At 36.7% G+C, this 11137-nt stretch overlaps 1 protein-coding gene across 1 annotated transcript; it reads right to left on the bottom strand.

Annotated features, from left to right (window-relative positions):
- Positions 1-810: 810 nt before the first annotated feature.
- Positions 811-6557, bottom strand: LOC139736443 (ubiquinol-cytochrome c reductase complex assembly factor 2-like). Its single transcript, XM_071647193.1, has 4 exons — positions 6420-6557; positions 4179-4250; positions 3345-3414; positions 811-905 (listed from the first exon to the last, which is right to left on the bottom strand). Exons 1-4 carry the CDS (start codon positions 6555-6557, stop codon positions 811-813), a joined length of 375 nt encoding a protein of 124 aa, XP_071503294.1.
- Between the last annotated feature and the right edge of the window lie 4580 nt (positions 6558-11137).

The following is an 11137-nucleotide window of genomic DNA, read 5'->3' on the forward strand; positions in this document are numbered from 1 at the left end:
AGGAATTTTGTTTGAATTTGAAATCTTCCTTTTCCCTGTAATTATTACAGTGAAAAGAAAAATAACACCAAGATCGCATCTGGATAATAGAGTGATCTAGATAAAGGGAAGCCGGATAGGAGAGGTCGGACTGTATACCGACACTCGTGCAGCATACAACAATCTCTTTATGGTTGTAAAACAAAGGCAAAAGGCAAAGAGTCATATCACTCTGATAACATCTAGGTATTGAAACAGACAACATCACATAATGGCTACTTCTTTATAACTGTACTTCACATGATGAGTGATCGGGTCAAGGGCAATTACCCCCTGGGCAATTACCCTGGACCCTGGACCCTAACCCTAATCCTAACCCTAATCCTGGAACACTTGTGATTTGTTAAATACCTGAGCTTGCACGACTTCTTGAGAAGTCTACTACTTCTCATTTGCATTTCCCAAGGCAACTAAAATCCCTGATGATCTTCAGAGCGAACTCCAATGTCATGTTATTTTTGTGGAGGACCCTAAAAGATGGTACAAAGAACCTCAAAGACATCAAAATGAAGGTTGAAGAAAATCTGTTAAAACTGTTTTTCTCACAAAACTCTCAGGGATACCACAATCTTCAAAAATATGCATACACTGTATTTGCAATGTGCAAACAAAACTGTAGACTTTATTTCTGCATTTGGTGAAATATAAGTTCTAGCAGAATTGAGGCTTGGGCCAACTGGCTCCCTCAGAACTTCTTAGAAAAGAAGCATGAATGTCGTTAGAGTTCCTGGTTGAAATGATGGGGAGAGCCCCACAGACATCAGGCCAACATCAACTCTTCTCCATTCCCGGCGAGGTGCCCTTCATAAAGTCCCGTACTTTCTGCCATGAGCTTTTATTTAGCGAGTCCAGGTGGTTTATGGTGTCTGTAAGGAGAAAAAAAAGAAAGAAGGGATATCAATCGTTCTTCACATTGACAAGACGTGGCTGCATGAAATACTCCTGAAATATGAAGCAATTCATCACACTAGTACCTCTCAAGGAATTATCTACATTTCATTCCCATTATAACGAACACTTATATCGAAAGTCTTGCTACAGTGAAGTACAAATTCAGGGTCAAAATTATCATCTACAATATTCTTATGTACTAAATGGTTTGGCTACTATGGAATCTTGAAATAACAAAAACAAACTCTGGTCTCAAGGACTTTGGTATAGCAGGAGTTGCATGTAAAAAGGTTGGAAAATTGACTGGTCATTACTACAAATTGTCTCAGATTGATTATCATGGGCACGTTATTACATCGGCCAAGTTTACGGACTTCACTTTACCACTGAGTTTGATCAATATTGGTGAATTGTTTTGAGATGAAATTTACAGTTAATCTAAGTCTTTCCAACTTCTTTGCAGTGCAAGTATCAGTAGTAGGCCTACATGGTTATCATATCATTGGGCAATGTGTGGACAATGAAAAGACAACAACTACAACAAACGAGCCATCAGCGGTATTTGCTCAAGCTCAGTGGGCTAGGATTGCCCAGCATTTTTGGAGTAGTTATTTGAAACTTTTGGCTTTCAGCAAACAGCAAGCGAACAAAGGATGCACAGAGCTGCTAAATTCCCCCAGTGACATATCATGACTTTTCAGGAGTGGGGCTCACAGAAAGGGCTTAGAGAAAGTCCACACATTCTTAACAGAATCTAGCCTTAGCCTTTCTTTAATACACCTGTCAGGGAAACCATTTTGGAATGACCGATCTAAAACTGCTGCCGGTGCAGCAAACAGCCAGTTTGCCGAGAGTTGGGCAGGAATCTTGAATTTTGAAGCATTAATCCTTGATGCAGCTCATTCTAGATGTCAGACTATACAGAGTGTATAAAAGAAAAAAATTTATATTTTTGAAAAAATTGTCTAAATTACATTTCAAAATATTTGGAAGATTTTTTTCATATTCATGTATGCCAAATAGTCTCATCTATCAAAGTGCAATTAACAAAACAAATTTTTGTTCACGCTTGGCTGAACACTGACGCTCTTTGTCCAGAGTGTGAAAAATGGCTTGCGGCAAAATGAAAGAAGATGGAAAATTCAGCCAGCAGTCCAAATATGTGTTCTCATTCAAACAAATTGCTCTTTTGCTCACAGTTTTGATTATGTTATGCTAGTTTAGGAATTTTCTGGCAATTTTCTGTAATGTCTTGAATAATTCCATTGTGTTATGGAAGGTTAAATAACAACATCAATATTTGAAAAACTGAATTATATTTTAGTTTATTCATTCAATCAGCCAATTGATTATTTCAAAGACTGAAAAGTGATTGATTGATTATTGGGTTGATTCACTGATTGATTGAATGACTCAATGAAAGAAGATGGAAAATGCAGCCAGCAATCCAAATAAGTGCTCCCATTCAAACAAATTGCTCTTTTGCTTAAAGCTTTGATAATGTAATGATAGTCTGAGATTTTTTTGTCAGCTTTATCGTAATTTTAATGATTTCATTTCTAAGTCAATTGGTGAGAATTAGAGTGTGTAATTACTTCAAGATCTTTAAAGCACAGTTTTCACAATACACGGACACATCAATACCATATGCCAGTTATGCATTAATGCGGTAGTGGTACCAAATTACTAGTAATCAACATTCAAATCATTCATCCCATTACTCAATCAATTGATTGACCAATTAATCAATCAATCAATCAATCAATCAATCAATCAATCAATCAAACGATCAATACATCAACCGATATATCAGTTAGTCAGTCATTGAGTCGTTCAATCAATCAGTGAATCAACCCAATAATCAATCAATCACTTTTCAGTCTTTGAAATAATCAATTGGCTGATTGAACGAATAAACTAAAAAATAATTCAGTTTTTCAAATATTGATGTTAATTAACCTTCCATAACACAATGGAATTATTTAAGACATTACAGAAAATCGCCAGAAAATTCCTAAACTAGCATAACATAATCAAAACTGTGAGCAAAAGAGCAATTTGTTTGAATGAGAACACTTATTTGGATTGCTGGCTGAATTTTCCATCTTCTTTCATTTTGCCGCAAGCCATTTTTCACACTCTGGACAAAGAGCGTCAGTGTTCAGCCAAGCATGAACAAAAATTTGTTTGGTTGATTGCACTTGATAGATGAGACTATTGGGTATCCATAAATATGGAAAAATCTTCAAAATATTTTGAAATGTAATTTAGACAATTTCTTCAAAAGTGTAACGTTTTTTTTTTATACGCCCTGTAGGAGTCTAGATAATCATGTTAGACAACTTTCAAAATCTATTATCTACCAATCAAGAATCACAACTTGAGTTGTGAATATGAAACAGATTCATACCAACCTGTAGCCATCACCATTCTGCAAACTTCCATAGATGTTCCTGTAGCAGAAGATTCCCGTATTCTTGGGTACTGTGATGACGGAAAAGTGAAAAGAAGAGGACAAGAGACGCTTATTGATTCAGAAATTCGGTTCAGAGGAGAATAGAGAGGATGGATATTTCTTCTTCTATCTCTTCACACACGGATTCAGGGAGAAATTTTCACAAGGAATTACACAAAAATTACTTTTTCTACTAATTCCATAGAGTTCTAATCTTGACTTAGCCCCTTCAAGCAGGCATACAAAAGAGTCTTTGCCATAACATATCTCAGTAGCAGTCAAGGCAGTGTATACTTTTCATACAGAGATGAAGATATGAGATTCCATGCATATTTTGTTTATATCATTCAACTTATATGACATCATAAATTGTTTTTCATAACTTTTGAAGGCGTTGTCCAACTTTCCTTACACTTGTACTAGGTGTTCCACTAATTTGTGTTCAATTTTTAAATCCACACACTTATTGGAGAATACTATAACTACAACAGTTGTTCAATTCAACAATGAGTTCAACAAACTAAATCACTACTGGTAGTAAAGGATTCCTAAACCTTATCTCTGAAGCAATGCACTTATCTTGATGGATCATAGAAATTGTATTACTTTGTTTATTCCTCACATTCATTATTCAAATAAAATTAGGTTTCAATATGAAGACTCAGCATCTGATGAGTAAAAAAAAAAACACACAAAATCACCACCACCACAAACAGCAACTAAAACCAAATCCTGCGACAGACAGGCTTAACTTGCCCAAACTCTGTCTCAACATCCCCTAGCACCCACTTACCTTTTCCCTGTAGACATCTTTATGAATCTTATTCAGAGCCTCGTACATCCTGTCACACTCTTTTTCGTTAATCTGGAGATAAAATGGACAAAGGAAAAAAATCAATATTAATCTCTCTAATAATGTCAGTGCAGGCCAAAGAAACTCAAATTCCTACTACACTGAAGACAGGACAGTGGCAGATCTAGGGAGGACCTCACCGGGTGCATGCCCCCTTTTTTTTCTGAAACAAAAGAAATAATACAAAAAAAAAAAAATGGGGGAGGGTGCGTGCGCCTCCCCCTTTAATTTTGTAAACGTGCCCCCTCTTTATGGAATTCCTAGATCCGCCCCTGCAGAATACAACATGTATGTAAAAGAATATAATCTATCATCAGTATTCAGTACATCCCAAACTGTTTCCTTGTGCTGTACAAATAAACCATTATAAAGTACCAGTACGTAAAGGCCTAGATAAATTGGGCATTATTCACAATCCAAAGATGAGTCAAAGCATAACTAGCCATCAACTTCAAGTAATAGTTGGATTCTAGTGGGTCTTCAGTGATTTCTTTGAAATGCAGTGTCTACTGTTAATAGTACACAAATATCAAGAACAAAATTACTCCAGACCTAGGGGGGGGGGGGGGGGGGAAGGGTAATGAAAGCAGTGGCAAAGGAAACTTTATGTAGAGATTGACACTTCCAACTTTGTATTTTGAGAACTGATGTAATGTAGACACTAACTTTATCGGTCAAATTGCATTTGCCAATTTGGGTTGGCAATGAAAATAAAGACCTTTAAAGTAGTTAGCCGAGCTGATGAAATGATCGCCGCGATCGAGACGTGAAGAGCTGTGAAATAAATACATCGTACAAATACATCAAGAGAAGAAATTGTCAACATAAATAAGTCTTTGACTCTTTGCTCATTTGAGTCGCAGTTCTAGGTGCTCGACTCATGCATACGTCAGCAATGTTGACAATCTGTGGAAGGTATATAAACAACAGAAAAGTAACACTATAACATATATAAGTTCATCTACATGGTACCTCTAAGTTTAACAATTTACTTTCTAGAATTGACTCTAGCGTTTCTATCAGTGATCAGGTCCGTGTGTGTGACTGTTAGCATGGTGTTAGTTAAGTGGTGTTTAGAATCGTGCTCAAGCCAGCACAGCGCCATGCAAGCCGTCAAAACCTAGACAGAAAGATCCGTCTGTCCGAGGACTCTTTTGTATTTTGCCATTAACGCTGTCCTCCGTAGACAGACGGAAGGTTGTAGTACCCATTGCTGTGTGGATGTTCTTAACCACTGTCTCTATGGAAAATTGGGTGAGGTACCTCACCCTTCTCGATTGCGTCTAATTCACGGCCCTAGGTCGGCAAATTTAAGCTTGAATAGTTAAATCAACTATTCAAGAATAGACTACACTCACCAGATTAATGAATAATCCAATATTTCGGTAGAATTTTCAACGCAAAACACACATCAACCAGCCCGTCGCGTCGTCACGTTCAAACTGCAGAAACATACAGTATGAATCTGTTAGCCAATCACATGCGAGGTAGTTTCTACGTGTTTTTTTAACTAAATAAAGTACCTCGCATGTGATTGGTTTACAGATTCAAAATGGCGACCTACGGCTAGCGAACGGCGATGTTGCGATATGGATAAAATTTCTGCATTATAACTGCGTCACTGTATTTCGATTGCAAAATGTGAGAAATTAACCTCAAATATTACTGCATAATGTGTCATGTCATGTCAAACTTTTTTGAATGTAAAAAAGCTGTCTGAAATATTGGTTTATCGTAACGTTTGATCTGTGCGCAACTGCTCCACACAGGAGCCGCAATCATTGACTTCGGTCTGTATACGGAGGGGATCCGTGAAGCCAGACGCAGTCTCCGCGGAACATTCCCCGACGGACAGATACAGACCGATCTTTCGGTCAAGTCAAAACCAAGCAAAGGTCTAAACTTTACCCCAGGCCCCACCCATTTACTGTGGTTTTTTGAGCTCCAATGTCGTGAAATATCTGGGGAACGTACAATAAAGGCAAAACCACATGAACGTAAAACCAGATTTTCGATAGTGTCTAGACAGACAGCGAGAATCTAGATTTTAGTGTCCCACTGGTCTTCGTTTTCTCTCTTTTACAATTATGCACTGGCGTTGCAACACAGATTTCAGCGCATGGGACCAAGCAAAAGTGCTCGCCATATCTACCATTGCATTGAGCCGGGTTTCATATTCACCTCTGAATTTTCTCCTCTCCTGAAGCCATGAGCTACACGTTCTCTAATAGTTACAGCTAGGTCTCTCCCCTTCTTGGACGGATCTGTCGGCCATTCTTCCATCAAACGAAGAAATTTCCTGTAACGTGAAGCTGCCATTTTCTCGTAGATTGTAGTGAAACACTGCTCTGTCTGTAGGGTTCTACTGCGGCCGCGGCGATTGTCACGCACGAACGTTGTGTAAGGGTTGGGCAGGGGGCGCCGACTACATAAGAACGGATTACGCATTTGCGGGGGGGGGGGGGGGGGGGGGGGGGGGGGTACGTATGACGCCTTGAACGAAAAATGCTTCACTGCACGCAAGTACCTGAGTCTTTTTGCCCAAGTTTGCAGTTACTATTGTGAAAACGGATTTGATGAAACTAAATATATTGCTGCACAATAGAAATGTACAAACATATTACCAACATGAAAACAAAAATCTATGAAGAGTGTTACAACAAATTACTATAATTAAAGGGACTGTACAGTAGTGGTTGAGGTGGGGATTCATGTTTTGAACTTTCCTAAGTGAGATAATGAGAAACCTCATATGAAATATGAAAGAGCATGTGATTTTAAGAAGGATTCAACGTTTATTTGATGAAAATTGGTTTTCAAATGGCTGAGATATCCCCAAATTTGATAATAATAAAAGGCGACATGCCCCAAATTTATTAGGGTCTCTTTGTTTCACATTGTTTTTGGATATCTCAGACATTTAAAAACTGATTTTCATCAAATAAACTTTTGATACCCCTAAGAATTGCATGCTCTTCGACATCTCATAGAGTGGTTTCTGAATATCTCTCAAAACGTTAAAAGCTCAATCCTCACCCCGACCAGAACTGTACACACCCTTTAAGGTGAAGTTAAAGGACAAGTCCACCTTCATATACATAAGGATTGATGTGCAGCAATATTAGTAGAACACATCAGTGAAAGTTTGAGGAAAATTGGACAATCCGATCAAAAGTTACGATTATTTTAAGTATCTGCGCAGTCACTGCTGGAAGAGAAGACTACTACAGTGTATGATGTCACATGCGTACAACTACATAAGGAAAATAAAAAGAGAATTTTCACAAAACTTTACTTTTTGAATAAAGTGCACATTTCTTCGACTTGCTACTGACGTATGTTAAGGGTAATATTATTCTTCCTGCCTTCTGAAAGAGAGAAGTCGATTGTTCTTTTGTTATGCGAGAAAAATGGAAATATGTTGAATTTTCTTTATTCTTTCTTTATATCGTTGTACTCATGTGACATCACAAGCTATAGTAGTCTTTTCATCCAGCCGTGACTGAGCAGAAACTTCAAAAATTCATAACTTTTGAACGGATTGTCCGATTTTGCTCAAACTCTCACTGATGTGTTCTACTAATATTGCTGCATTCACTCAACCCACATGTCTATGAAGGTGAACTTGTCCTTTAACTAAATCAATGCTTCATTCATGAAATGTCAAAACTTTTGATAAAAATATGTGTAAGCTGTATTCAATTATAGAATGGACTGACCAAAAAAGGAAAAGAAAAAATATCTGGTCATAAAGAAGTGAAAGAAAAATCTGTATGGATGCATACGGGTATATCCAAATTTTACTTAGCATAGCATAGCTAGGGAAATGGATATTGACTTTCTCATATCTTTTAGGCCTACTTTCGGCACTGACAAATCAAACAAGGCCACACGCTCTTCCAGCAGTGAACTGCAATTCAGTAGTCTAGAACACAGCTATTTTTGAATGTTGAAGGCAAGATTATTTTTCAAATACCAGTGAAAATATGATGATAATAATAATAGTGGCTATTTGTATTATAGCGCACAGGTCCACCTTTCAGTGTTCATGGTGCTTCAAAAAAGAAAAGAAAAGAAATATATATATATGAAGAGTTTGTTCGCAAAAACCGATAAGTCGATATTTACCAAATGGAGATATTTGCGATTAAAGGTCAAGAAAAATAAAGAGAATAGTAAGAAAATTTTTGCTTCTTTGACCATTAACTTCAAAAATGTACCTTTACATGGAGTGACCAATATATCATTTAAAAGGTATTTTGTACTTTATGACAGAGATCGTACTTCAAAATCTTCAAAAATGGACTTATCTGTTTTTGCAAAGAAACTTTTCATATATATATGTAACGACAACAAATGGAGCCGGGACTCGCTATGTTGGTTACTGGTGTTCTTTATTAATCGCAGGTTCTGCTCATAACAAGCCCTGAAATGTATAAACATTATGTACAAGGGATAATGAGTACAGTACATTGTATCATCATTGAATACATTTGCATTTGACATTATTTGTCAATGAGGTTCATCAATATAGCATACACAGTCTTAATTCGTTTGTGTTCGCTCTTAATCCTTATACTTCTCCAAATGGTGCATTTACATGTAGATCGACATTTATTAATATAATTTCTGCAACTTGTAATTGGCACATAATCGTTGATTATATTGACATTTCAACAGTGAATAGTTACTTCTGATACTTCATGCTATGCTCATTGAGTCTCGTTTCAATTGCATGATTATAGCTATTCCTTTACAGTTACATATTTACAATAGCAAATATCTAATTCGCATTAGGTTTCTTTCTAAAGAGTTAAGTTTATGTCAGAAGTACTGGCACAGACTCCAATGTGAAAGCGTTTGTATTGGCTTAACTGTAGCTCTAGTATTCTACAACAGGTGTTCCTATGTGAAAGCTCCTAGGTCGTAAACGTGTCAAGAATGCTCTCTCACTGGACCAGAGAGGATTGAATGACCTTAGGTCCAAAGTCCGCTCACTAGGTTAAAGTGAATTTGCTCTGTTTTCTAGAATCTTGACGTCACATTGTTTCTTGCTACAATGAATCGTTCTACAATGCTCTTGAAGTTCATAAATGTCTTACTAACTAACTTGAGCAAGTAATCATATCACAATAATGCATCTAAAGCAGACTAATTAGCACGTGTAATTAGCAGATACCACATATTAAAGGAGTTAGCATGATTGCAACTCAATCCAGCAATAAGCGATATTGATATCCAATATACTCTTATACTACTTAACATAATAAAGCAAGATTCTGTTCTCTCAAAGAACCAACAGTATACATTCAATACTGGACATAAGTTCCCTATAGACTTATACTGCCAAACTCTCATAAAACAATCATCTTCAGTAGGCAAGATATGGAAATAAAAGTGAAGAAGAGTGAAGGAAGAATGAAGAAGAAGAAGAAGAAGAAGAAGAAGAAGAAGAAGAAGAAGAAGAGAGAGAGGGGGGGGGGGGTTCTAGTGCATACACCATTATGACTAGAATAGTACATTCACGAGTGTTTACTCCACAATATAATCACGCACATACACAATGGCATCGATCGAGATGTTGTGAAAGCAGCAATGAACATACATCTTCAGATTGTCAAGTCTATACCTTTTAACCAGCTTTCCAACAAGTTCTTCCTATTTGTCAACTCAACTCAACTTAACGTCCACTCACATAATGTAGGAGCTCGATAACCGATAAACAATGTCATATCAACCAATCTGAGTCTGAGGCAGGTTTGAGCCATACATTTCAGAAGTCAGATATATATGAACGACAATGAAATCTCATGATGTGCCCATGCACATTCGCATCACTCTGTCCAACATAACAGAGGATCCCTATTTCAACTCAATTTGAAATAGCAACAATGTTATCACTGATCTACAGCGCAAGTAGCAGCTCATAGATAATCCTAACACTATCTGGACAACATACTAGACTCGAACTAGACTTTACCCCTGCCGGAGACGAAGATAGCTGACTCTCACGAATTCTGCTCACAATATGTCTCGATGCTTTCCCGTTGTCAAAGATTCCAATATGAAGTGAGGAGAGGAAAACTTTCTCTATTTATTGGGTTTAGGACCCTTCCCAAAGATATATTTTAACTTTAAATTCCAATCCACCGACGCACAGTTCTACGTCACTTTTACTGCCACTTTGTTTGGGTGGAGGGGCTATAACTGGCTACGAGGTCATAGCTTGACCCAAGGAGGGCAGAGAGTGGACATTATGCCCAAATTTGGCAAGTAAAAGTGGAGAATGTGACCGGAAGGATTGGACTTCCTGAATGACGCAGGGTGACTCATTTTCCAGAAAATGTATTTCTATGTTACTTTTTGTTTTAATTTTTTGATTCTTAGAAATCTTTCTTTCTCTTTGTTTTAGCAAAAACCACAATGTTACATATATATATATATATGTATATATGTATATATATATATATATATATATATATATATATATATATATATATATATATATATATATATATATAATCATAAATAACACGTTGGCAGGTGTAATCAAACCAAGACAATATATTACCCTAAAAGACATTCGTTTTTAGGCTAATTGTTTGATTGACTTTTCTTCTGTTTCTGATGCATATTTTGCTGTATTGTCCCATTGTGTGTGTGTATATTTGTATGTATATCCTTCACACTCAACTCATGTTTTTTTATCATTCTTATGAACATTCAAAAGTTGTAAAACGTTCATATGTCCCTCCATTCTTTTTTTTTTTTTTTTTGCATCTCCATCAATTTTAAAAGTTAGTACAATAATATATTTAGATACAGACAAAACACACACAAATAACACATATATGCAAAAACACAAGCACACACATATACACTACTTATAAAAAGTCAGA

The sequence above is a fragment of the Diadema antillarum genome, unplaced genomic scaffold, assembly GCF_040938485.1.
Source record: "Diadema antillarum isolate AM-2024a unplaced genomic scaffold, OU_Dant_1.0 seq00000647_RagTag, whole genome shotgun sequence".
Taxonomy (NCBI): Eukaryota; Metazoa; Echinodermata; class Echinoidea; order Diadematoida; family Diadematidae; genus Diadema; species Diadema antillarum.

What these genes read in the sequence shown, in the direction of transcription:
- LOC139736443 (XM_071647193.1), bottom strand. Translation starts at nt 6,557, where the DNA reads ATGGCAGCTTCACGTTACAGGAAATTTCTTCGTTTGATGGAAGAATGG. An exon ending in GGAGAGGAGAAAATTCAGAG is followed by an intron (nt 4,251 to 6,419) that starts GTGAATATGAAA and finishes TTTTATCTCCAG; the next exon opens with ATTAACGAAAAAGAGTGTGA. An exon ending in AAGATGTCTACAGGGAAAAG is followed by an intron (nt 3,415 to 4,178) that starts GTAAGTGGGTGC and finishes CCGTCATCACAG; the next exon opens with TACCCAAGAATACGGGAATC.